The 27,800-nt window shown below is 38.1% G+C and overlaps 1 protein-coding gene across 4 annotated transcripts in view; it reads left to right on the top strand.

Annotated features, from left to right (window-relative positions):
* Window positions 1–27,800, top strand: part of PTPRK (protein tyrosine phosphatase receptor type K) — a 619,103-nt gene that overhangs the window by 304,354 nt on the left and 286,949 nt on the right. For all 4 annotated transcript variants that reach the window (XM_068985075.1, XM_068985072.1, XM_068985073.1 and 1 more), the window contains exons 4-5: window positions 18,524–18,605; window positions 21,110–21,225. In XM_068985075.1, coding sequence (XP_068841176.1) covers window positions 18,524–18,605; window positions 21,110–21,225 — 198 coding nt within the window. The remainder of the gene's footprint in view (window positions 1–18,523; window positions 18,606–21,109; window positions 21,226–27,800) is intronic.

The raw sequence follows: 27,800 nt of genomic DNA, 5'->3' as shown, positions 1-27,800 counted from the left end.
CATCATCTCATTTGTAAAACTCTTCAAAGGCACCATACTGTTAGGCTAAAGGGCAGACTCCCGCTTCTGGCATAAATGTCTCTGCAAGGTAAGGTCATGGCCTCCTACTTCCTAGCCTCAGCTCCTTGTTCTTATCTTCCTGGGTGTGTGCTCAGTCATGTCCGTCTCTTTGTGACGCCGTGGACTGTAGCCCTCCAGGCGCCTCTGTCCATGGGATTCATTCTCGTCTCCAGGAAATCTTCCCAACCCAAGGATTGATCTCGTGTCTCCTGCACTGGCAGGTGGATTCTTCACTTCTGAGCCACCTGGGAAACCCTTCTCTTCTTCCTGTGTGCTGTGCTGCACTTAGTCGCTCAGTAATATCTGACTCTTTTTGACCCCTTGGACTGTAGCCTGCCAGGCTCCTCTGTCCATGGGGATTCTCCAGGCAAGAATACTAGAGTGGGTTGCCATGCCCTCCTGCAGGGGATCTTCCCAACTCAAGGATTGAACCCAGGTATGCTGCATTGCAGGTAGATACTTTACCATCTGAGCCACGAGGGAAGCCCAAGAATACTGGAGTGGGTTGCCTATTCCTTCTCCAGGGGATCTTGCCAACCCAGGGGTCATCTGCATTCTAGGTGAATTCTCCCAGCTGAGCCACATGGGAAGCCCTTCTCTTCTTCCTAAGTAACCCTAAAAGTTCTATAGATTGCTTAGGCCAATAGATCAGGAAGTTCCTATTTTCCTGTTTTTGCAAGTGAACCTTGTTTACTCTGATACTTTGTTTCCTCTTCATTTTATGTTTTAAAACTACCCTGAAATTATTTCCTGTTTGAATCATTGCTTTTCCAGATAGAAAATTATTCATCAATCTTTCTCTTGTTGTATGTCATTGCTCTGCATAAGTCACAGATCTTTTGCTCCTAGAAGTTGTGGCTCTGTCTTTTGTCCATCTTTATAGCCCCAGGGGCTGGCATGCTTAGTGTGTGCTCACTAAGTGCTCGGGGGATGCAGATGACCCCTCTGACCAGAGAATCTCTCAGAGAGATTTTCTGAAGTCTCTTGCTCTTCCTCCAGGTGGAGGAATTCTCTCCTTCCTCTGAACTCTTAGATCTCTAACTCTGCTGTTCTTTTAGACAACGCCACATTTCCTTTTTAAAATTTTTATTGTTTATTTTTAGCTGTGCTGAGTTTTCGTTGTGCAGGCTTTTCTCTAGCTGTGGTGAGCGGGGGCTGCTCACTGTCTAGTTGTGGTGCTCCAGGTTTCATTGCAGTGGATTCTCTTGCCGCAGAGCATGGGCTCCAGGGAACCCAGGTTACAGTGGCTGTGGCTATATGGGCTCTAGGGCACAGGCTCAATAGTTGTGGCGCATGAGGTTAGGTTGCTCCGTGGCATGTGGGATCTTCCCAAATCAGGGATCTAACCAACGGCTCCTGCGTTGGCAGTCAGATTCTTTACCATGTAGCCACCAGGGAAGCCCCTGCATTTACTTCTTAACATGTCCATCTCTTTCTGCCACATTGTGACTCTTTTGAGGACAGAGTTTAAAAATTAGGTACTTCTTTCTTTCTAGCGACTATCAAATATTATACACTTCATTTTTGGATGCATAAATGAGTAGCCAGTTGTTTAAACTTTAAAAAATTAGTATTTTCTTAATATATATATATTATTGAAGTATAGTTGACTTACAATGTTTCAGGTGCACAGCAAGGTGATTCAGTTCACATAGCATTCATATATTTTAAGTGTAGTGGGTTGTCTGAAAAAAAGAAAATCTATGAATCTAACCATGAATTGATTTTCCATGCAAAGAGAACAATGCCGAAGCAAGAAGACTAGTTCTTAAAGTGAACTCTTCCATTAGTAATTGTAGGACCAAGACAAAGACGTCTAGCTGTTTCTTTATCTTTAAACCAAGGTAAATCAGTTTAGATGAGTGGTTCTCAGATTTTATCCTGCATGAGTATCACCTGAAGAAACTTTGTGCCTGAGAGTTTTGCATTTCTATCAGGTCTGCAAATGTTGTTGATGCTTCTGGTGCCAGAACTGCTTGTGAATTGTTGACTTGGTCTTTCTAAGGTATTTTTCAATCTTCAATATGATTTACTGATATATTAATGTCATTATGCACAACCAGTGCAAAGTTTCAGTAGGTTAAATATTTTCTGATGTCTCTGGAAAAGGCCTTTGCTTTTCAGCAATTTCTAATCTACTTTAGATTCATTTGAGTGACTTTTGAGAGTCCCTTGGACTGCAAGGCGATACAACCAGTCTGTTCTGAAGGAGATCGGCCCTGGGATTTCTTTGGAAGGAATGGTGCTGAAGCTGAAACTCCAGTACTTTGGCCACCTCATGCAAAGAGTTGACTCATTGGAAAAGACTGTGATGATGGGAGGGATTGGGGGCAGGAGAGGAAGGGGACGACAGAGGATGAGATGGCTGGATGGCATCACTGACTTGATGGATGTGAATCTGGGTGAACTCCAGGAGTTGGTGATGGACAAGGAGGCCTGGTGTGCAGTGATTCATGGGGTTGCAAAGAGTCGGACACGACTGAGCGACTGAACTGAACTGAGTGACTCAAATTTAGGTGATTCAAGTCACCTAAATCACTCTGCTGTTGCTGCTGCTGCTGCTGCTGAGTTGCATTAGTCGGACACGACTCTGTGTGACCCCACAGGCGGCAGCCCACCAGGCTCCCCTGTCTCTGGGATTCTCCAGGCAAGAACACTGGAGTGGGTCGCCAGTGCCTTCTCCTAAATCACTCTAGTTGTTTTCTATTGTTTATGCTGTTCATTAAAGAACATACTTTGTCATTATAGTGTCTGTCACATTCCCTTACCTATAACCAAATCCTGGCAATAAACTAAAGCTTTTCCTCCTTTTTCATTCCCCATTCTCAGTAAAGATAGCACTTATCTCTCACTGTCTATCTTTGAAGCCCAATTTTATTCCATTCTTTTTGTCTGCTGTAGGTAACAAAAATGATTTATGAATCAATCACATCTTTATATAGTTTTAGGCTTTTGTAATTGTACATAGAGTTCCAAGGATTTCTTTCTCATCAGTATTGTAATTTCTAAAATTCTGTGCCTCAGATAACCCATTTTTTATTGATTGCTAGACACTCAGAGGGGTTATGAGTGTTCTTCAAAAATAATATTGATTTTATTATATAGAAAAGGATGTCCATTTTCCTTCTTTTTTGACTGAGATTTCAGACTTCAGTTCTTGTTAACTTCAGACCTCTGAATATTCTAGATAACAGCTTTTTGTCTTACAATTTTATCAAGAAAGATTCTTAAGGTATGACTGTGTCCTTCCCTGATGTAGACACAACTTTTATTAACTATGTCACTGAATATTTTTAGTTGATATTCTGCAAATAACTAATTGAATGTGTGTGTACACTTGTGTGTGTGCACCCATATTTCAGCAGTGCTGAGATATCCTTAGGAAGCATCATTACGAACAAAGCTAGTGGAGGTGATGGAATTCCAGTCAAGCTGTTTCAAATCCTGAAAGATGATGCTGTGAAAGTGCTGCACTCAGTATGCCAGCAAATTTGGAAAACTCAGCAGTGGCCACAGGACTGGAAAAGGTCAGTTTTCATCCCAATTCCAAAGAAAGGCAATGCCAAAGAATGCTCAAACTCCCGCACAATTGCACTCATCTCACACGCTAGTAAAGTAGTGCTCAAAATTCTCCAAGCCAGGCTTCAGCAACATGAACCGTGAACTTCCTGATGTTCAAGCTGGTTTTAGAAAAGGCAAAGGAACCAGATATCAAATTGCCAACATCTGCTGGATCATGGAAAAAGCAAGAGAGTTCCAGAAAAACATCTATTTCTGCTTTATTGACTATGCCAAAGCCTTTGACTGTGTGTATCACAATAAACGGTGGAAAATTCTGAAAGAGATAGGTATCCCAGACCACCTGACCTGTCTCTTGAGAAACCTATATGCAGGCCAGGAAGCAACAGTTAGAACTGGACATGGAACAACAGACTGGTTCCAAATAGGAAAAGAGTGTGTCAAGGCTCTATATTGTCACCCTGCTTATGTAACTTATATGCAGAGTACATCATGAGAAACGCTGGGCTGGAAGAAACACAAGCTGGAATCAAGATTGCCAGGAGAAATCTCAAGAACCTCAGATATGCAGATGACACCACCCTTATGGCAGAAAGTGAAGAGGAACTAAAAAGCCTCTTGATGAAAGTGAAAGAGGAGAGTGAAAAAGTTGGCTTAAAGCTCAACGTTCAGAAAACGAAGATCACGGCATCTGGTCCCATCGCTTCATGGGAAATAGATGGGCAAACAGTGGAAACAGTGTCAGACTTTATTTTTGGGGGCTCCAAAATCACTGCAGATGGTGACTTCAGCCATGAAATTAAAAGACACTTACTTTTTGGAAGAAAAGTTATGACCAACCTAGACAGCATATCAAAAGCAGAGACATTACTTTGCCAACAAAGGTCCATCTAGTAAAGGCTATGGTTTTTCCAGTGGTCATGTATGGATGCAAGAGTTGGATGTGAAGAAAGCTGAGTGCCGAAGAATTGATGCTTTTGAACTGTGGTATTGGAGAAGACTTCTTGAGAGTCCCTTGGACTGCAAGGAGATCCAACTAGTCCATTCTGAAGGAGATTGGTCCTGGGTGTTCTTTGGAAGAAATGATGCTGAAGCTGAAACTCCAGTACTTTGGCCACCTCATGTGAAGAGTTTACTCATTGGAAAAGACTCTGATGCTGGGAGGGATTGGGGACAGGAGGAGAAGGGGACGACAGAGGATGAGATGGCTGGATGGCATCACTGACTCGATGGACGTGAGTCTGAGTGAACTTCGGGAGTTGGTGATGGACAGGGAGGCGTGGTGTACTGCAATTCATTTTGTCCCAAAGAGTTGGGCACGACTGAGCGACTGAACTGAACTGAGGATTTCTTCTAACGTTTTCCACTAATATCTTAAATTATATAATAGATAGGTGTATTTGTATTCTTTAATCTTTGGAGTCAAAGATATTACTATTGATGCCCATTTAAATGTAAAATAAAATGGGAAAAAAATTCACAGAGTTATTTATCCCTACATTCAACTAAGTACACAGATTGGTTACACTAATTGTATAAAAATCTCTCTCTACCCTGATCTGAACCTATTTTTTCAAGAGGAAATGGTAACATATAGTACCATTGAAGTTACTTAATTCTTAAGCCAATATGATGAAAATAAAGAGTTCTCTTTTTACATGTGGTCTTAATAAAATAATTACTTATTAATATGTTTGCATCTGTGATGTGAGGGCTCAAAATAGCATCCAGTTGAACTCTGCCTTGATGTACACTGATCTGTTATGTTACCTGTGAAATGGCATTTAATTACGTGGTTCACTTAAAGCTTGCTTTTCTCTTTCATATAAGTGCATAACATTGACAGATTTTGTATGTTAATTTTGTATATATTTTTTAATGTGATAGTGCACATAGGTTGCTCTGCTCATTTAATTTTCTTAATTGAGTTCCATGAGTATAGATTAAAGTTCTTGAGAGTCAGTTAAGTTTGGTGAGAAACAGACTTACTGTGTTAGTTTTAAAGCACTGTATTTTCAGATATAGTTGTGCAAGTGAAGTGATCTGCTATGTGTGAGATTGGACTGTTGGTGCTAAAATTTAAAAGGTTCTGCCTGTGGATTGTAAGAAGACAAATGGCACATCTCTAGAAGCAAGGAAAAATAGTACTGTAATTCAGTGTCATGTTGATAGAAATAGCAACCTTAACCAGTCATCTTTTATTTTTGGCTCCGACAACTAACCATAAAATATAACCCAGATGGTGGAGCTATGATAGTAAAGATACAGAGATGACATTTTGCTGATGAATTTGCTACCCTTTGCTTCTCCACTTTCAGTTTTATACTAAATCTTTTATGATGTAAGTTGCTTGCTTATATATTTAAGGACAGACCCATAGGATTAAAAATGTGATGAATGGCATTTTTAGATCTTGGATTATTTCAGTTAACTTTGTTTAATTTCCCTCCTCTCATCATTTTTTTTTTGACTTTTTCTCTCTTTTGCTAAATTCTTACTCTAACATAAATTAGGCTGTGCCGTGAACAAGTGGGTCCTATTTCAACTTATTTCTGAATACATATTTAAAGACATATTATAGTATTATGCCTAGCCTGTCTGCTTATTTTGGAACTGGGAATTCTAAAGAATGAAGGGAGTTGGACACATTATACTGTGGTTTCTAGTCTCAGGCGGCTTTACCACAGAAGACCCCAAATTGAGATGAAAGGGTTTTAGGTAAGGGTAGCTTAGTGATGCTGGTGTAGTATTGTTCAAAACTTTTTTTTTTTTTTTGCGTTAGAGATTAGGAATGGGTAAGGTAGTGGGTGTGTTACTGTGGTACTAAAGAGTTTAGAGTTTCCTCATGGTCGGCAGCATCCATGCCACTTGAAGTTTACCTTGTCGCCTGGTTTCTGAAAGGCTGGGGTCTTAAAACAGTGCCTGTATTGAATCAGTTCCTGGAGTACGACAGGAAAGGAAGGAAAGGGTGAATATTTATGGAGAATCTTCTAAATACATATAATCTCTTTGTTTTTTTTTTTTTAATATAATTTATTTATTTGAATTGGAGGCTAATTACTTTACAATATTGTATTGGTTTTGCAGTGGAAGCATGCTGGGCCCATATAATCTCTTTGAATCCTCACAGTGACCCCTTGAGGTCAGCACAGGCTTTGATTTGAGGTCTGTGACTCTGAGTTCAGGCTCTGCCTGGTACTAGTGTGCCCTTATCTCTGTGGTGTGTGTGTTTTCGTTATCGTAAGAGACATATCAAAACCTTATTGAGAAAGCAATATATGCCTTCCTCCTCCCCAAATGCATCTTAATTATATAGAGAATATGCAGATAACACAAAAATTCCCCTTGCATTTATTTTGTAAATATTATTTATTCTTGACTCAAGTTTTAAGTTTATCTATTTTCAGAGATGGAATTTTTCTGAGTGTCTCTTAACTACATTATAGAGTAATGCGTTTTTTTATGCATATGAATCTACATCAATATCTATTCTAATTAAAAAGACTAGTGACAGTTTCTTACAAGTATATGTTAAGGAATGATAATTAATTGAAATAACTAATGGACTATTATTATGAGCTTAAACATTCTGGCTTGAGCTCTAAAAATTATTCTTATTAGATCCTTTACTTAGATCTTTGAGATACTTTTGGTGATTATGTTAGATATAAGCCAACTCCTTGGGCTAATTTGAAACATAGGAATGTACTTTGCTTGCATATTCATTTTAGTGTGGAGACTTCTCAGACAGCCTTCTTTGGCCTTTTATTTTGTAGAGTCCTCTGTGGAGTGAAATCTTTTAGGTTTTATTTTCTCTTTTTGATCTGTGGTCCTGGAGTTTTACTATTGCTTGGACACTGGCATGTGGTTTGATTGATGTCCTGTTGTTTATCAGGCAAATACAATACCACCCTGGAAAGGGTTGCATTTGGATGGATGTTGTAGTTTTTTTGATGCAAGTGCAGTCTTATTATACCTACTGTTGTTTTCCATGTTAGATAAAGTAGCAATTCCTCTCATCACTTAGGCAATTTAAATCCCAGGGTTTTTTGGTAACATTGAGTTTTATTCAAGAATACTTGGCTGCCCTATACACAGAATTTGCATTCAAAAATCTACTTAAGTCACATATTATTATAATTGTGTGTGGATAGATAGAGTTTTGCACATGCACCTTTACGTGTGTGTGTGTGTGTGTCTATGTGTGTTTCTGTTGCATGATTGACCTTGTAACTATACAAAAACCCTGCATGTATTCAGGTAATAGTGTAGGTTTTAGGATCTCTGGAACTCTCATTACTCGCTTCAGAAAACGAATTCCTAATGTTCAGTCTTGATGAGACTGGTCCTCCTGAGAAACAGGCCATATTTAATCTCAGGACATCTTAAGGAAAATAACTGACTGATTTTGAGTTTTTGCATACCTTTAAGTCATGAAGGTGCTAAGGATTGCTAAAATATGAAATGTGAAAGGGTTTTAGATGAAGAATCAATTGCAAAAGAATTGAACATGACTTAGCGACTAAACAACAATGTATGTCTTTGGTGCCTTCCATATGTAGTAGGCATTATATTAGAATCCTCTAATTACTCTCTCAAGCAGCTTTAAAGCCAAAGAATATACCAGTATATCTTTTGCTTAAATATTTTATCTAGGTACCTTTTGCAGTTGTAGGTGTTTATCTTTTTCAGGAGTTAAATAAACAAGTAAGCAACCAATGTCAAGGACTGTTAAGAATGCATTTGTTTCAGAAAGCCTCCAGGCCTTTACTAAAGACATTTTCACGTTAGACTCTTAGAAACCAACTATTACATGACTCAACAGGCACGCCAGCCTGGCCTGCAGGAGTCTAACAGGGTGAAGCTCCTAATTCTATGATACTTTCAGTGAAACTTTATTGAGAGAGCAGAACCCCAGATTGATAGTACCTGTGAAAACAGCTATTGTGGGTGACTGCTCTTGTACACTAGACTTCTGTTATCACCTTCCAGTTACATGCATATTAATTTTTAAGTATGAACAGAAATAGAATATTTTTATATTTGAAAAGAAACTGGATTCTATATTTTGAAGTTTCCACATAGTTATTTGGTTTATTCGATATAAGATCTTCTGGGGCCTATAAGCAGAAATTTATTCCTCACAGCATTATTTAACTATTCAAGGGAAGTAATTATGTTTTCATGGTTTCTAAATTATCTTGGGAAAATTATCTGGAACTTTCTCAAGGGAGAATCATTTTATTATGTCAACAAAATTTTATGAGTTAGGTAAAACTGAATTAAATACCTTACCCCCATAATTCCCCTGAAGGCAAAACTTATTAACTAGAATAATCTAATACATGGTTGTTTTCTGTAACATGTTGGAACTTTTTCCAAGTCCCAGTTGTCAACAGGATTCTTGTGTTTCACTGATGCTGTGGGGAATAACCAAGTCACTGCCCTCAATGAGCTTATATTTTAGTAGTGAAGATTTATTGAAAATAAATCTTGAAAATTTATTTGGACAATTAATTATGTTATAATAATCATGCTCTGTTGTAGCTCCACACTTAGGATGTGTGTGTGCTCCGTCGCTTCAGTCGTGTCCGTCTCTTTGCGACCCTATGGACTGTAGCCCACCAGATTCATCTGTCCATGGGATTCTCTATGCAAGAATGCTGGAGTGGGTTTCCATGCCCTCCTCCAGGGGATCTCCCAGACCCAGGAATCGAACCCAAGTCTTGTGCATCTCCTACATTGCAGATGTATTCTTTACCCACTGAGCCACCTTGGAAGCCTACACTGAGGATACGTCTTCCCAAACAGCCTCTAAAAGGGCAGATATTAATACCCTGCAGCTTAGAATCAGGTTAGTGGGTAGGAGTCACTGCTGTCCCTTTGAATTCTTTCCTTTCAACCATGACATTATCCTGAGTGAAGTCACTGTCTTCTGTCCATCCCGAACTTTAGTACTGGTGTCAGACTTGCTTTCTTGACTTCCAGAGCCCACCATTGCCCTGATGGCTTCAGGATCACTGAGGGAAGCCCCTTTGTAGTTCCTTCATCCCATCATCTATAAAAATCACCTTCCATATTTCACCCATCTGCGAAAATCACTTACCTTGTTTTAATCTGCTGCTCATTAAACACATCTTGTAATATCTCACAAGTGTTCTGACTTTACATGTAAGCATCTCACTTTCTGACCATAACATAAATTCATTTCTTTCTACTTGATGAATTTTACCAAGGTCATCCATCAGCTTCATGGGGAGCACTTGTCCATCAAACTTTCTGTCTTTTGCTAATTCATCAACTTGCATATTGTATCAAAACTTTATTTCTTTTTTGTAATCTTTTTGTCACATATTCTATTTCCATAAACTCCTAGATTCCTTTTTTTTCTGTCTATTTTTTATGGGCTTAAGATCAAGCAAATTCTGTTTTCAATAGAACCATGCTCCATGGTAGATCAGAATCAGTAGAAATTCTCAGTCACCAGCTTCAAATGGGCCCACAATACTCCTGGATATTCTATCACATTTTCGTTTCAATTCCCTTTCTCCTCTCCTCTCCATTCTGCTCCATTTGATTCTCTCAAAACTCCAGCCGTTCCTCATACCCTCCTACTTTCCTACCCATCCCCGTAGCTGAGAAAACCGAGACCATGCAATAGAAACTCCCCTATCTACCAGTTCTACAGATTTACTCGTATTGCTTTTCATCCTTTCCTTCTTTCCTCACATTATAAATAGAGCGCCTCCTCTGACCTGGAATTTGGAACCTGTGCTATTCTATCTCATACTAACAGTTATCATTTCTCTCATGTATGCTTAGACTTACCCTATCAAGTTGAATTCTCCTCATTGACTTCTAAATAGCTAAGTGTTTTCTGTCCTAAAAATGATAATAAAAAGTTGAACACTTCCCTTGACCCCCCATCTTCTTCCATCCTTGGTTAGATTTCTCCAGCAATTCAGGGTAACTACCTGTAAGAGAATTATAGCCATCTCCACTCCCCTGCTCTGTTCATCATTGTCTGATAGGTTTCCATTGTCCCATTTCTGTTACTTCATACAGATGGTTCTACCTTTGATCACTCTTAAGCTCAACATTACCTGTAAGAAGTGATTTTGTTCCAGGTTTATTGAGATATAATTGACGTGTAACATTATGTAAATTTAAGATGTACAGTGTTTTGATTTGATACAAGGATGCATTGCAGAGTGATTCCCACTACAGTATTAGCTAACATCAGCATGTCACATAATTTCCATTTCATTTTTGTCTGGGAACGTTTAAGATATACTCTCTTCAATTCAGTTCAGTTCAGTTCAGTCGCTCAGTCGTGTCCGACTCTTTGTGACCCCATGAATCGCAGCACGCCAGGCCTCCCTCTCCATCACCAACTCCTGGAGTTCACTCAGACTCACGTCCATCGAGTCCGTGATGCCATCCAGCCATCTCATCCTCTGTCGTCCCCTTCTCCTCCTGCCCCCAATCCCTCCCAGCATCAGAGTCTTTTCCAGTGAGTCAATTCTTCGAATGAGGTGGACAAAGTACTGGAGTTCCAGCTTTTGCATCATTCCTTCCAAAGAAATTCCAGGGCTGATCTCCTTTGGAATGGACTGGTTGGATCTCCTTGCAGTCCAAAGGACTCTCAAGAGTGTTCTCCAACACCACAGTTCAAAAGCATCAATTCTTCGGTGCTCAGCCTTCTTCACAGTCCAACTCTCACATCCTTACATGACTACTGGAAAAACCATAGCCTTGACTACACGGACCTTAGTCAGCAAAGTAACGTCTCTGCTTTTGAATATGCTGTCTAGGTTGGTCATAACTTTTCTTACAAGGAGTAAGCATCTTTTAATTTCATGGCTGCAGTCACCATCTGCAGTTATTTTGGAGCCCAAAAAAATAAAGTCTGACGCTATTTCCAACTGTTTCCGCATTTATTTTCCATGAAGTGATGGGACTAGATGCCATGATCTTCGTTTTCTGAATGTCGAGCTTTAAGCCAACTTTTTCAGTCTCCTCTTTCACTTTCATCAAGAGGCTTTTTAGCTCCTCTTCACTTTTTGCCATAAGGATAGTGTCATCTGCATATCTGCTGCTGCTGCTGCGTCGCTTCAGTCGAGTCTGACTCTGTGCGACCCCATAGATGACAGCCTGCCAGGCTCCCCCATCCCTGGGATTCTCCAGGCAAGAATACTGGAGTGGGTTGCCATTTCCTTCTCCAGTGCATGAAAGTGAAAAGTGAAAGTGAATTCGCTCAGTTGTGTCTGACTCTTAGAGACCCCATGGACTGCAGCCCACGAGGCTCCTCCATCTATGGGATTTTCCAGGCAAGAGTACTGGAGTGGGGTGCATATCTGAGGTTATTGATATTTCTCCCGGCAATCTTGATTCCAGCTTGTGTTTCTTCCAGTCCAGCGTTTCTCATGATGTACTCTGCATAAAAATTCAAATCACAGAAAACATATTTGAGAAGGTTTATGGGCATGCTGCATTTCATGGGGTTGCAAAGAGTCGGACATGACTGAGCGAGTGAACTGAACTGAACTGATGGGAATACAATACTAGTTTATTCTAAGGGTTTTTTTTTTTTTTCCTCCCCAATACATGACAGGGAGTTAAGTTTTTTGAAAAGACAGGAGAGAATGAGAAGAAATTTGATTTTAGTACATGTGTCTTTTACAGATGTTTTTCCCCATCATGGTAGTGGTGCCCCTTAACCTAGAACACTGACCCTGTGCCAGGAGCTGTTGCTAAATGGTTCAGGTGTGTTAGCTCATTTAATCCTCCTTTAACCCTGAGGTGGATAGTCACAGTTTTGTTTTGAAAGAAAAGAAACATAGGTTTAGATTGTATATCAGTTGACGTTACACAGTAACTTTACATATATTTTTCCATATAAAGTTAATAATTAAAGAATATGAACGAAATGTATCTCTGACTTTGGAGCCTACACTTAAAAAAAAATTGGAGTGTAACTGCTTTTCAGTATTGTGTTGGCTTCTGCTGTGAAATGAACTGAATCAGCTGTATGTGCATATATACCCTCTCCCTCTTTCCTCCCCCTACCATCCCAGCCTTCTAGGTCATCGCAGAGCACCGCGCTGAGCGCCCTGTGCTATATAGCCGGTTTCCTCTAGCAGTCTGTTTTATAGGTGATAGTGTATTATGTCAAACCCAGTCTCCCAGGTCATCGCACCATCTCCTTGCCCCTATGTCCACATAGCTGTTCTCTACATCTGCATTTCTGTCCCTGTCACACGGAAACGCCCTAAGTGTCCATCAACAGATCAGTGGATAAAGGAGGTGTGCTACATGTATATAACAGAATAGTACTCAGCCATAAAAATAAATGAAACTGGGTCATTTATAGAGATGTGGATGGACCTGGAGTCTATCAAACAGGGTGAAGGAAAAGTCAGAAAGAAAGTGCAAGTGTTGGTCACTCAGTTGTGTCCAACTCTTGTGATCCTATGGGCTGTAGCCCACCAGGCTCCTCTGACTATAGAATTCTAGAGGCAAGAATACTGGAGTGGGTTGCCATTCCCTTCTCCAGGAGCTCTTCCCAACCCAGGGATTAAGCCTGGGTCTCCCGCATTGCAGGCAGATACTTTACCGTCTGAGTCACCTTGGAAGCCCAAGTCAGAAAGAGAAGAGCAAAGATCATATATTAATGCCTATATGTGGAATCTAGAAAAATGGTACAGTTTAACACTGTGATATATTGAAAGAAAATTAAGTTCAATTTAGGGTTAGATTTCTCGAATCCATATTACCTTGTTTTACATGGCATTTCATATATCATTTAATCATTATATGTATATCATTTAATCATTTCACATAAACCATTCAATATTCATAAGAAACTTCAATATGGACAAGGGCAGTGTTGTCGATCTGAAGCTGTGAAGACACAGTTAAATAAATTGCATGGTTTCCATGTGATAGCAGACCAACAGCTAGAGCCCAGGCTCCTTCCTTGGAGTTCAGCTTCCCCTTATATGCGGTATTTCTTCTGCATTAATTGTTTGCCAAAGAACAATGTCATTCTTGTTCTTTCATCTTCTCCCCTCCTTCAATTCGACTTTACTTCACTTATTTAGTTAATAATCCAAGAATGTTGCTAGAGTAGCAAAATTTTGATTAGAATCATCCCCTTCAGTATTTCAGGTAATGGAGTGGAGTGGAAATAGCATGAAAAGCGGAGCCCTTCCATTCTGTTCTCAAGTTGGCCTCTTGGGTGGGTTCGAGTTGACATAGGGTATGGCTTCCCTTGCTCTCTTCTCCTGGGAAGCCCTGGTTGACTACTTGACCCAGGCATTAGCTCTGACCTGAACATTAGCCCGAGCAAGTTTTGCGTAATTAAGCTATTGAGATTGGTTTTCCCTGAGTGGACAGGAGAGCCTTACAAGGTAAGGGCTCTGCTGAAGTGATAAAGCTGATTAGATCCTTAGCAATAAAGGAATCTGATCTTAGAAATTTTCTCTTGGTCTCGTTAATGAGGCAGAGACAACACTTAGCAGAGGAAATGAGGTCACTGAAAAGAGAAACATTTTTTTTTCTTTACTAAAGAACCAATTCTTTCACTCCATTTTAAATCAAGGTCTAAATTTATTGTCCAGAATAAAGCCCAATTTAAATGAACAGATAAGAAACTTTTCCTCAGGGATGTAGTAAACATCTTTAAACTTATCACCTACATGAAGCAAAGGAAGTAAAACAATTCAAGAAAGTAAAACTAAGATAAGCCTAGAATTGGAATAATTTAATTAATGCTAATTGTAACAAAACTGAATAATGAACTGATTATTCAGCTGCATAGTCTATTCATACCAATGTATTTTTTTTCCAGAAATAATTTTCTCATTTTTTCTTTCTGTGTCTTCCCTCCTTCCCTTTCCTTAAACTCCTATCAACCATCCAAGCAAATAAAGCTTCTTTTCCTGGCATAAACTTATACAGTTGTCATTTATTAACAATGTTTATCATCTTACCTTTTCATTTATATAGTACTTTTACAGATGCTACTATTTAAGCTTCATGGAACTTTATAATGAAAGCTGCATTATCTCCAAATGAGCCTTGGCTCTAAAAGGTTATGTGATTTGCTCAGTGATTTGTATACAGGAGAAGTAGGTGTCAAAAACAAATTTTCTCATCCCCGAGAATGTGACCTGTACCACAATTGCTTCAAGTTATACTTTATTTAAAGTTTCTGATTCTCTCTCCTGTTTCTTGCTAAGTCTTTGTTCCAGTATTTAGACAATGACATAACAGTTGTATCAAAACCTTCACAGGAAATGCAGATTGTGTATACACACACTCACACATGCACTCACATATATTTCTGTCTTTATAGATTAGCCCTTCTTTCATCATGAAGCAATTGTCTTCGCACAGAAATCTCTTTGACTTCACAACTTCAGCGTATTCCAGGGAAATTAATAGTCATACAGTGCAGACTTGATGTAGAAGAGAATTAGCATAGGAGCCAGTTTATGGTGGGAGTGATTGAAGAGGGGGTGAATCATCCATGCAGCCTGCTGTGTCCCACTGTCATTGGCTTTGGGGTGGATATTGGTATGGTATGAGAATGGAAAGGGTGTCAAGGTCATGATACTACTATTTAGTCAGTATAATACCTGATTAGTTTGCTATTTAAAATGACACTTTAAAAATTTAACGTATTAGACTTTTAAAGGAAATTTAAAGCTTATTTAAAGGAATGTTCTACTGCATTTGTGTCTCTGACTTGAGAGGAAATATAGTGAAGCTGATAGAACCTGGAGGTTGGCTTGGGTTCATTCTTGGCTCTAAGACTTGTTAGTTGTTAGACTTTGGTGCAGCCACTTAACTTTTCTTTAAACTGAGGATAAAAGTAATATCTACCTCATGTGATTCTAATTAAGATATATTATTTGTGTGTGTGCAGAGAGGTAAAGAGAGAAGAGGGAAACAAAAGTAGATGTGAGCATGAATGAACATGCTCAGTTAAAATAGTCTCTTGAGTATAGTAAGTGCTCAATAAAAATTCCCCTCCATGACAGTAATACTATCTATGTCAAACATTACCAGACGATTCCTAATGGCTAACTTTAATTGATTCTTTTTTAGTTTACCTTGAGCTCTGTCCTGCGTTTCATGCTTTTTGCCATGACCTGTGCTTGCATGCTAAGTCTCTTCAGTCTTGTCCGACTCTTTGTGACACTATTGACTGTAGCCAGCCAGCTTCCTTGTTCATGGGGTTCTCCAGGCAAGAATACTGGGGTGGGTTGAATGCCCTTCTCCTGGGAATCTTCCCTGTTCAGGGATCGAACCCACATCTCTGAAGTCTCTTGCAGTGGCAGAGGGATTCTTTCCCACTAGCGCCACCTGGGAAGCCTACATCTGTTTTATTCAGACTCTCAAATTTCTAGCTTATTGTTCTCTTATTGCGCTGTTACTGCAAGCTTCCGTGTTTTCACTTTCTCCCATAGAGGTCCTAAGTCTGTCCTAGAACCACAGCCTGATTCCAGAATTGGCAAATATTCCCATGAGAAACGAGAATCCTGGGATCACATTAGAGAGACCCTGTACTTCAAAATTTGTGCCCCTTTAGATGCTGTTGTCTATGCAGATATCTGATGTTTTAAAATTATAGTTATTATGATTTACTTGGCCTTTTTAAATCCTTTTGGTGGGAGTGTTGACCTGCCTGAAACCTCCTGATCCTTCTCTTCCTCCCTCGACCGTTAGGTCTGAACTGTACTTTGCTGACCTTACTTCTGCTGGCTGTTGTCTTGCCTTCCATTTCAGTGGTTTCAGTTCAGTTCAGTCACTCAGTGGTATCCGACTCTTTGTGACCCCATGAACTGCAGCACGCCAGGCTTCCCTGTCCATCACCAACTCCCACAGTTCACTCAGACTCACGTCCACCGAGTTGGTGATGCCATCCAGCCATCTCATCCTCAGTGGTTTACTCCTCTTTATCTTCCTATGCCATATTACTCACCTTTAACTTTCAAGTCGATAGCTTACTCACTGCCAAGATGATGACTTTCAAATCTATAGCTTTATTCTAAACGTATTTCTTCACTCTGAAATATATGTTTAGTTATCTCCTAAGCATTTACCCCATATGTATTTTAGAATTAGTGAATCTATCATGTCTGCAATGTGCTTAGTTATCTTCTTCCTCAAATCTGTACCTTTCTCTGCATCACGTGTTCTAGCTAGGGATCCTGATAATGTTGGGATATGGGGTAGGCTGCCCCAATTATGTCTTAATGATATACAGATTATTTTGAATTGAAGTTACTTAGCAATGGCCAATGCAAGAGGGCTACTCTGACCGTCCTTTCCATCTCCCTGAAAGCAGAGAGTAAGTCTCTCATGTGAAAGCTGTACCCCCTGCCTCTGGGCGTAGAAAGACACCCTTAACACCGAAGGTAGAGAATTTGAAGCTGAAAAACTTGTGTGAACAAACATGTTACTTCTCTAATTTACTGCCCCAGGTCCAAACTCTGTTTAGGTTCTTCGCTGATTGAGCACAAAGTTTCATTGCCCTGTCACTTCCCCACAAATTTATTGTTTCTTTGTCTAGAAAGCATAAAAGCTGCCTGCTTTGGCCATTTCTCAGGTCCCATTTCTATGAGGTCTCCCTGTACACGATTAAAATTTGATCTTTTTCTCTTGTTAATTGGTCTTATACCCATTTTATTATTAGTCCAGACACACTAGCTCAAGGAGGATAGAAAAGGAAAATTTCCTCCTTCCTGTCAATAGACAATATAGTGCAGTACAGTCCCTAGGGACCCAAGCCAGAAATCAGAATTGTCCTGTTATTTCTCTAAAACTAATGAATCAATATTTTCTATTTTTTAATATTTCCTTAGCATTATTTCTTTATCTTTCCTTTTTCATCTCATCTTTGTATTTTCACTGCTACTAGAATCTTTTGGTTGCTAGTCTTTCTTTGGGGCCATCCTTCACCTTTGAAGCAAATATATTTCTAGTAGACCAATTTGATTGTATTTTATTCCTATTTTAAACATCAATTTCCAATGTGTTTCCTAAAATATTTTGCAAAATGCTTCTATGATGACCCATATATCTCCATAAATAAAGGAGCCCATCATAAAATAAAATGTTGAAACATGGCATGCTAAATCTATTTTCTCTTGAAAAGTAACAGCACACATTATTAAGATTAAGGGAAAGTCTATTAAGTAAGTTCTATTGTTGACTATAACAAAATTCTATAACATAAGTTTACATCTGAACACTAATTTTTAAAAATATATTATTAAAATGTTTATTTATACATACATATATATATATATTTTAAAATTGATTAACCATTTACAGGATTTACTCCTAGTCTTCACTCCCGTGGTATTCAAAGTCTTCCATGCCTGATTCTCTGATTTCATCTCTTCTGTCTTGAGTTTTAGTAGCCATACAGATTACTTTCATTTGGTTTCTATTTTATGTGGTTGCTTTTACCTGGCATAGTATCTATCTAATGACCTCTTTCTTTGAAAATTCAGCTACTGTATTTAAAAGCTTAGATCAGTTGATGTCTTAGCTGGTTAACATACTGCTTCAAGTTGATGCTCAATGTGTGTGAAATAAATTTAAAAAATGGAAAAAGTCAGTAAGGGAAAATTTAGGGATAATGGATTTTTTATATCTGTCTATATATTGCCCATTCAGGAAATCAATCATATTTGCTTAAAAAATTTATTGAGAGCTGCTGACCTCAATAGTTTAATTGCTCTTCAAAAAATATTTTGTTTTCCTGTACAAATTTTAAGAAATTACTCACATTATAAGACACCATTTTAATTTTTATAGGACAAAAATTAAATTTTAGTTTTCTTAAGTGTGTTACAGCTATTCTTCCTTCACTGTGAAAATTCATTAAAAACGATTGTTGTAAATGTTTTCTGTTTCTTCCTGACAGGTAATATTTGAAGCTGAAGTCTCAGGAGGGAGAAGTGGTTATATTGCCATTGATGACATCCAAGTCCTGAGTTATCCTTGTGGTGAGTTGTGATTAAGAATTGTATTTTTCTACCTCCTTTCAACACTTGTCTTATATTGGTAGTGACTGTTGATTGTTTATCACTTGGTCATTGCTGTCTCTTTTGTTGTTGTTATTCCTAGTTTTCTGTTCAGTTTAAAAAGATCACTGAGGTATTTCTAGAGTTTTTGAATCAAATGTTTTTCAGACTTGTGCACATGTTAAAAGATTCTTTTAACTGTTCAATTAATGTTCAAAAGAAAACCACAGTCTCAAAATGGTATCACTCATGCTAAAATTCCTTGATACCAAACCTAAATTTATACTTGTTCTACTTGCAGTTTCAGCCTCTTCCAGAAACTTAATCCTAATTGACTTGTCTTGATTTTATGGTCAAGCACCAGTAAGAATATTTGTCCTGTGATCCTTCTCTATGCCCCAGAGGAAGAAGAGGTGATCTGAATCATAAAACTCTTATTGTTCCCTTTCTTCTTCAAAGAAGAAAAATAAATAATAATTTCTTTTCTTTTTGTTAATAAAACCCTTGTCCCACCCTTCTTGTAAAAACTTTCCAGTTGTATAACTCCTTGGATCTGTCTTCAGTTGATAGAAGGAATGTTGCCTCATTCATGAATCTCCTAACAAAGCTGATTAGTTCTTCAATTTATTTAGTTGATGTTATTTTTGACAGAGGAAAATAAAAATCAAGGGACTCACTCCCTCTTTTGACTTTATTAAATTGCCTAGGAAAACAAAGAATAACGAATCAGAGTTCAGTGAAAAGAAAAGAAAAAGAAGCTTTATTAACTTACGTGATCTAAGTTGAAACTTGGAGTGAAATGAAGAAAATGAATTAATTCATCTTATTCTTAATTTAGATCTAATTTTTTCATGTCATAGTGAATATCTGGCTAATTCATAATAAACAACAAGACAATAGAAGGCATACAAAACAAGAAACTGCATTTATTTGCACATCATTTGATATGTCCTTAGATGCACATTAGTTGATCTTCAGATTGGGTAACTAAATTTGTGTTTACATCACATACCCTGAAAGACAATCATTGCGTGCATTCAGTAGAGCCAGGCATAAAGCAGTTCATACTTCAGCTATATCTCCCTACAGCAGCATTTTTTAGGGCCATGGATTCTAGGTGATCTGTTCAGTAATCCTCCTGGTGGAAATTCTCTAATAATTTGTAAGCAGCATGCACAAAGGCTGCCATGCCAGAAGCCAGGGCTCATACTCCTGCTAACTGGTTGTCAAACCCTGGTGTGCATTAGAATCACCAGCAGGATGTGGCAAAAATCATCAGTTGCCTGGCCCCTCCTCTGGTTTTCATTGTTCTCAGGAGATACTATTGCTGCTGGTCTTTTGTTCCCAAGTCATGAACACTGTTCTAGCTTGCATTCTAGTGCAGGCATTCCTTTTTTGGAGCACCTACTGAGATGAGGCCCTAGGGAAAGATGAAGCAGGCAAGAATCAAATGATTGTGGTGTATCCTGAGAAATACATGTAGTCAAATACATCTGATTTAATCTAAGAAAAAGGGGAACAAAATTATCTCACTCAAAGTTCAAGTTGGCTTACTAAACTCTTTCAGTCCATTCATATATGAGAACCATGTTTCCATGTATTGTTCATTTACATGTCTTTTGAAAGAAGATATTAAAGAAAGACTTTCATGAGTTAACCAAATTAAAAAAAAAATATTTAAATTGAGCACAACAGTAGTTTCATTGTGATATGGTCCTCCATGCTCTGTCTTTACTCACTGAGGATTAGCTTTTCCTGTTTATAGTTCTTTTCAGTTGAAAACATACATAGCTTCACCTTTAAAGGTAATTATAAGAGAATGCTTGTTTGACAGTCATACAACTCATGTATATCTTGAATGCAGTCATTGCTGTTTTGTTGGTCTAATATTTCTTTTGGGTAACTTTTTTAGGACTATAAAGCAATAGGAAGTGGGTTTAACAACAGTTAAATTAATACTCTGAGAGAAGGAAGAACAGTCCCTTGTTCTTTGAAGTACTAGAGGATTACATAACAGTTATTGAAATTTTTAAAAAAGGGAAAGAAAGCGCTGGGCACTTCAAGTGTGATTTGATAGTTCAATGGCCATGTATATGTCCAATTTTGAGCTATCATTCTATGTTTTCACTATATCTTTCTATTATGCCATGCTTTGTGCCTGTTTGATCTCTTTTGCTTGCTTTGATATGTAACTTTTATTGTCACCTGTATGCAACATGCTGCTGGGGTCCTCAAGCAGTAATTGTCGGTTGCTCATTCTGTATAGAATTGCTCTATCAATTATGGTGCAATACACAGTAGAGCTACTGAGATAAAGAGAGCTGACACTGAGAGATGCAGCGGTGTCTTTCAGCACTGAGAAAACTTCCGTATGACATTAGTCCTGGCCAAAGCCTAAACGTTTTAACAACATTATTCTGTTGGGAAAACATAACACGGCATGTTTTCTTCATGTGAAAGAAAATAATTTTTTCTTGCCTTCACAGATAAATCTCCTCATTTCCTCCGTCTGGGGGACGTAGAGGTCAATGCAGGGCAGAATGCTACTTTTCAGTGTATTGCTACAGGGAGAGATGCTGTGCATAACAAGTTATGGCTGCAGGTAAGGCCACATTGGCAGCTGAGCTAAAGAGTATACTTGATTTAAAAAAAAAAATCACAAATTATTTTTCCTTGTATGTGTGTGGTGGGCACAGGAGGATGGAGTGTAGTGAGTATATGGGTGTGACAGGTTGTCTTTTCTGTAGGTTTAATTTAATTGGCTGCAGATTAATTTCAGATCCATTTTTGGATTATGAATAACAGTGTATAATTAATAAGTGTTTGGGTTAGTCCCTTGTGAAACCTAATGATTCTCTAATGTTATATCCAAACTGTAAAAACAATTTTTCTAGATTCATTCAAAAATAGGGGGAAAAATGAAAATTTAATATTTAAAATTTGATATTTTGAAAGCTCAGCTTACAAGAGCATAGTCCTTAAGTAGGAACTGTCATACTCTGATAAATTTTTTCATAAGTTTTTTAAGAAACCTTTGGGAATGTTTCTGGAAATATGAATTGGAAGAGAGCCAACTAAATTATTTGCAGGATTTTTTTGTGTAGGGGTTAATCACAGACCTAAGGAAAAGATGTTTGCCATGCACATATTAAATTTGCAGTAAATGGTATATAGTGAATTGCAGTTTAGCATACATGTTGGGGAAATGTAAATGGTGCATATAAAGGACTTTAAAAGAAGCTGTGAGAAAACAGTGACTAAGGAATGTGCCATACCTTCAGAGAGTTATCTGTCAATCCTGGGGCAGAGATTGGTGGGAGGAGCTAAGAGCAGCTCTAAAGCCTTGAGGCTGGACTCAGCACTGATGACTGTTGGTCTAAATATTTGAAGCTAGAATGTAAGTAATATTCTCTGAGCACCTTTATATTGTTATTATTATTTAATTCTATTTGCATCAGAATGAGGAAAGGGATTTAATTAGTTAGAATTTTAAATTCCTGAGAATGTCAGTAGAGACCAAAAAAGAAAATCATTAGCTTACTTTCTTGAACATAGACATCAGGCTTAATTTTATGTTACTTTTAGAGAGGTAACATTAGTGTTGAGGGTCATCATTAGTGTTGAGGTAACATTAGTGTTGAGGGTTGCAGGAGGTTGGCGTAATGGTTATAAGAAATGATTATTAAAATCATACCTAGTATAATGCCTGGTGTTGTACTGGGTGTTATAAATGTGTTTTTTCATTCAATTCCCACATCCACTCTAATGTTAATAACAAATGCGTTTCATATAAATCTAATTATCACTTTTGTCATTTATTTGATATGTGGGTATTAGGATAGCATCCTGAATATGTGTAAAGGAAATGAAGTCTCTCCTTTTGTTTAATCTTGTGATTTATGATAATTTCCCCCACAGATATTGAAGTATAAGATAATTCTTCCTGTAGAGTGTACTATATAATGTGCAACCTGTTTTATTATCTAAACATCAAATCACAATCCTTCTTACTTTCTCTGTCAGCCTAAATAGTGTTAAGAATGTGTTTAGATATATTTTCTAATTATTTTGTTAATTGTTTTTCATTAAGTTAGGAACATTCTTGGCATTTGATTTTAATTGTGATCTGTATACTCTTGTCTTGGTGAACCAGAGACTCTGGAGTCTGCCCCTGGTTTTATGCTGCAGGATTTAATGTGACATTGAAATAAAAAGGGTTTTGTATACTTCAATACCGTTGCCTTGTGGCAACAAAGACTTTGTGGCCCTCCTGGTCTGAGTGGGTTGCCGTAAAAATACTTCTCATTTATTATTTTTTAGACTGACTCATTTCATTGTAGTTTTAGTAAATTTTCTTGTCCTTTTTCAAATAAAGATGAAAGATAAAAATACTCTGATTTCTATTCGAATTTCTCTTTTCTCCTCTTTCTCTTTACATTTTCCAAGGTGAATTTGTGTATTTCTTGTCTATTTTGACATTGCCCAGTTCTTCAGCAGTTTACATACTTATTCATGAAAAGCTTTTCTGCCTTGTTCAATAATAGACCAGTTAAATTACCTTAACTTATTCTCTCAAATCATCCTCTATATTTAAGATAAATTTAAAATTATCAATTACGTAGTTTAGGCATGTTTTCAAATAAACAAGATTGAACTGTAGAGATAAAGTTGTAGATATATACATATAATTGATATCTGTATCTGTATAGAGTGAGTGACTCAAAAAGTAGCCAATGATTTTTTAAAAAATGATCCGTCTTTTGCGAAAGTGTAGAAACATAATAAAGGAGGAAGAAACTTGATTCCACAGTGAATCTACAACCCAACACATAAAAACAGATGTCAAGTTATTTTTGCTTGGTGTAGGGAAAGTTTTTAAGGTTGGGAGGCCGAGTTCTTAATTCTAACTCTTCAATTCTTGTTACCCAGTTAATCATGTGTGCTTAGAGATTTCATTAAACTCTTCCAGGCCTCAGTTATCTGTAAAAGGAGATGTAAAAGAGATCAAAATCACTTCCAGCTATAAGATGAAAACCAGGTCTTTTATTTTTGATGGTCTGAAACATGGCCTTGATCATTTGCTTTTCTGTTGTTGTTTGAAGAAGCAATGTAAAAATTTTAAGTAATTAGTTTTGTATGGGGAAAACAGTGAAAGTGAAATTGAAGTTGCTCAGTTGTGTCCGACTCTTTGTGACTCCATGGATTGTAGCCTAGGAGGCTCCTCCGTCCATGGAATTTTCCAGGCAAGAGTACTGGAGTGGGTTGTCATTTCTCTCTCCATAGGGAAAAAAATCATGCCTTAAATTAAATATCACTGTGAGAACAAATACTGCTTAAAGTCTCTGCTTGCTGCTATGAATGTCTGAAACGACTCAGAATGAAAGCCCTTTGCATTCTGTTGCAAATTAATGGAATAATGGAGTAGCAGTAGTATACTGCTGGTCAAGTGTGAAAAAAGTCAGCCATCAGCTTTTTGTGTCCTCCAAATCATCTATGTTATGTAACGTGTGTGGTGCCTCAGTTGCTTAGTGTGTCTGACTCTTTGTGACCCCTAGACTGTAGCCTACCAGGTTCCTCTGTCCATGGAAATTTCCTGGCAAGAATACTGAAGTGGGTTGCCATCGCCTACTCCAAGGGATCTTCCCGACCCAGGGATGGAACCCATTTCTCTTGCATCTCTTACACTGGGAGGCAGATTCTTAGCACGGCCTCCACTGCACTGCCTAGAGAGCCCATACCATGTAATATATTGAGCTGCAATTGTTAAATGTTTGAATATGGGGTAAAAGAACAAAAACTAGAAAAGAGTCCAATTTTCTACTTTAAATGAAAAATGATACATGACAACTGCCATGAATACATGATCAGTTCAGTTCAGTTCAGTTCAGTTCTTGCTGTTTTTTGCAACTCTGCATTCAAATGGGTATATCTTTCCTTTTCTCCTTTGCCTTTCCCTTCTCTTCTTTTCATAGCTATTTGTAAGGCCTCCTCAGACAACTGTTTTGGTTTTTTGTGTTTCTTTTTCATGGGGATCGTCTTGATCACTGCCTCCTGTACAATGTCACAAACCTCTGTTCATATTTCTTCAGGCACTCTGACTTTGTTACTTCCACTGTATAAAGATAAGGGATTTGATTTGGGTCATACCTGCATGGTCTAGTGGTTGTCACCACTTTCTTCAATTTAAGTCTGAATTTGGCAATAAGGAGTTCATGATCTGAGCCACAGTCAGCTCCTGGTCTTGTTTTTGCTGACTGTATAGAGCTTCTCCATCTTTGGCTGCAAAGAATATAATCAATCTGATTTCGGTGTTGACCATCTGGTGATGTCCATGTGTAGAGTCTTCTCTTGTGTTGTTGGAAGAGGGTGTTTGCTATGGTCAGTGCATTCTCTTGGCAAATCTGTATTAGCCTTTGCCCTCCTTCATTCCATATTCCAAGGCCAAATTTGCCTGTTACTCCAGGTGTTTCTTGACTTCCTACTTTTGCATTCCAGTCCCCTATATGAAAAGGACATCTCTTTGGATGTTAGTTCTGAAAGGTCTTGTAGGTCTTCATAGAACCGTTCAACTTCAGCTTCTTCAGCATTATTGGTTGGGGCATAAACTTGGATTACTGTGATACTGAATGGTTTGCCTTGGAAAGGAACAGTGATCATTCTGTTGTTTATGAGATTGCATTCAAGTACTGCGTTTCAGACTCTTTTGTTGACTATGATGGCTACTCCATTTCTTCTAAGGGATTCTTGCCCACAGTAATAGATATAATGTTCATCTGAGTTAAGTTCACTCATTCCAGTCCATTTTAGTTTGCTGATTCCTAAAGTGTTGATGTTCACTCTTGCCATCTCCTGTTTGACCTCTTCCAATTTACCTTTATTCATAGACCTAAAATTTCGGGTTCCTATGCAGTATTGCTCTTTACAGCATCGAACTTTACTTCCATCACCAGTCACATCCATATCTGGGTGTTGTTTTTGCTTTGCCTCCATCTCTTCGTTCTTTCTGGAGTTATTTCTCCACTGATATCCAATAGCATATTGGGCACCTACTGACCTGGGGAGTTCATCTTTCAATGTCCTGTCTTTTTGCTTTTCCATACTCATGAGGTTCTTATGGCAAGAATACTGAAGTGGTTTGCCATTCCCTTCTCCAGTGGACCATGTTTTGTCAGAACTCTCCACCATGACCCATCCATCTTGGGTGGCCCTACATGGCATGGCTCATAGTTTCATTGAGTTAGACACGGCTGTGGTCCATGTTACCAGATTGGTTGTGCCTTTCAAGAACTCCAAATCTGATTCTGAGTTCAGAAGGCCACCGTAACTCTATGAGGAAGTCAAGTGATAATTTACAAACACTCCTCGTTTCTCTTTCCTCTTTACATTGCAGTCAAAGAGAACTCCGACCATGGTGGCGCTGGGAGGTGACAGCATTGATATGACATTCTGAGGTAGTTTTTTGTATACAAAGACTTCCCTTGGTGGCTCAGATGGTAAAGTGTCTGCCTACAATGCAGGAGGCCCAGATTCAATCCCTGGGTCAGGAAGATCTCCTGGAGAAGGAAATGCAACCCACTCCAGTATTCTTGCCTGGAAAATTTCCGTGGATGGAAGAGCCTTGTAGGAACAGTCCAGAGGTCCCAAAGAGTTGGACATGACTGAGTGACTTCACTTTCTTTACTTTCCTGGTGGCTTAGATGGTAAAGCATCTGCCTGCAATGGGGGAGACCCAGGTTCAAGGGTCTCCTAGGTCGGGAAGATCTCCTGGAGAAGGAAAGGGCAACCCACTCCAGTATTCTTGCCTGGAAAATTCCATGGACGGAGGAACCTGGGAGGCTACAGTCCATGGGTTTGCAAAGAGTCATACATGACTGAGTGACTTCACTTTCACTTTCACTTATGTATTTAGAGAATATCTTTCACTTTCACTTCCGCTTATGTATTTAGAGAATAACTTCTCTCCATTTTTTAATCCCATATATCTCATATTTTATTTTGATTTTTAAAATTATTTTTAGCTTACAATTGCTATTTCAGTCATTTTATTGTTTAAAACAACATACCAATTAGGTAAAAAATGGAGCACAAAAAAGCAGATGCAATAAGTTACCTGAGATAATCTGAGATAATCCATAAGGCATATCATAATAGTTTTGCTGTGTCTTTAATGAGGTTCTTTCCTGCACGGTCTCAGTATAAAATTAGTCTTAGAAGTAGGTCATTCAGTCCAGCAATTTAGAAAACAATGACAAGATATATAAGCCAAATTAACCTCCTTGTACATGCTGACTGAACTACTGATGCATGCAACAATATGGATGAATGTTTTTAAAAGTCCACTGAGTGTCAGCAAGCTATAAATCTGGTGAAATCATGAGGCTTTATGGAACATCATTTCAAAAAGTATGTTATGCAGTTCAGTGGTGTTGGATAAGGGAATTAGGGTAAAATCTTTAGTTGCTCCTAGAGAACTTTCAAATTCCTTTTCTTTTGTAAAGCCCAGTGAAGTTGCTTTCATCCTAAATATGAACACCACTTTCTTTACAGCTTATAACTTGCAGTTTTCCCCATATGAATAGCTGTTTTTAATGTGTGCAACAAGTTTTAGAACTATGCGTATTTTGTGTTCCTGAGAAACCCCAAGTGGTAAAGAATTTGTGGATCGTCACTAAAGGCTTATGGTAAAATCCAGATTATGAGAAACAAGATCAGAAGTGAAATTTTAATGTACAGTAAAATAAAATAAAATAATAAAAATAAAAATGGGTGGTTATATTCCTGAGAAGCGTCAGATAATTTTTTCACAGGAAAGGTACAAAAATAGGTTATATATTTTCGTGGGTTAGAAACTATAGTCATGTCCTTTTTATCTTATTGCAATCCAATAACATGGATAATTGATAAAGTGATGGCAGGAGAAAGTGAATATGTAAGGAAATAATAACATAAAACAGTAGTTCCAAGTATTTACATAAGAGAAATAAAAGCACATGTTCACAAAAAGATTTGTGGAAAAACATGTATAACAGCTTTATTCATTATATAACCAGTAATATGAGGAACCCAAACATTCATTAGCTGGAGAATAAATTAACTATTTGTGGTTCATTCATGCTACTCATCAATGAGAAAGAGTGCACCACCAACATTTGCACCAGTATATATGAAACTGAGCAA

The sequence above is a fragment of the Capricornis sumatraensis genome, chromosome 13, assembly GCF_032405125.1.
Source record: "Capricornis sumatraensis isolate serow.1 chromosome 13, serow.2, whole genome shotgun sequence".
Taxonomy (NCBI): domain Eukaryota; kingdom Metazoa; phylum Chordata; class Mammalia; order Artiodactyla; family Bovidae; genus Capricornis; species Capricornis sumatraensis.
This window is presented reverse-complemented; position numbering and strand designations above follow the sequence as displayed.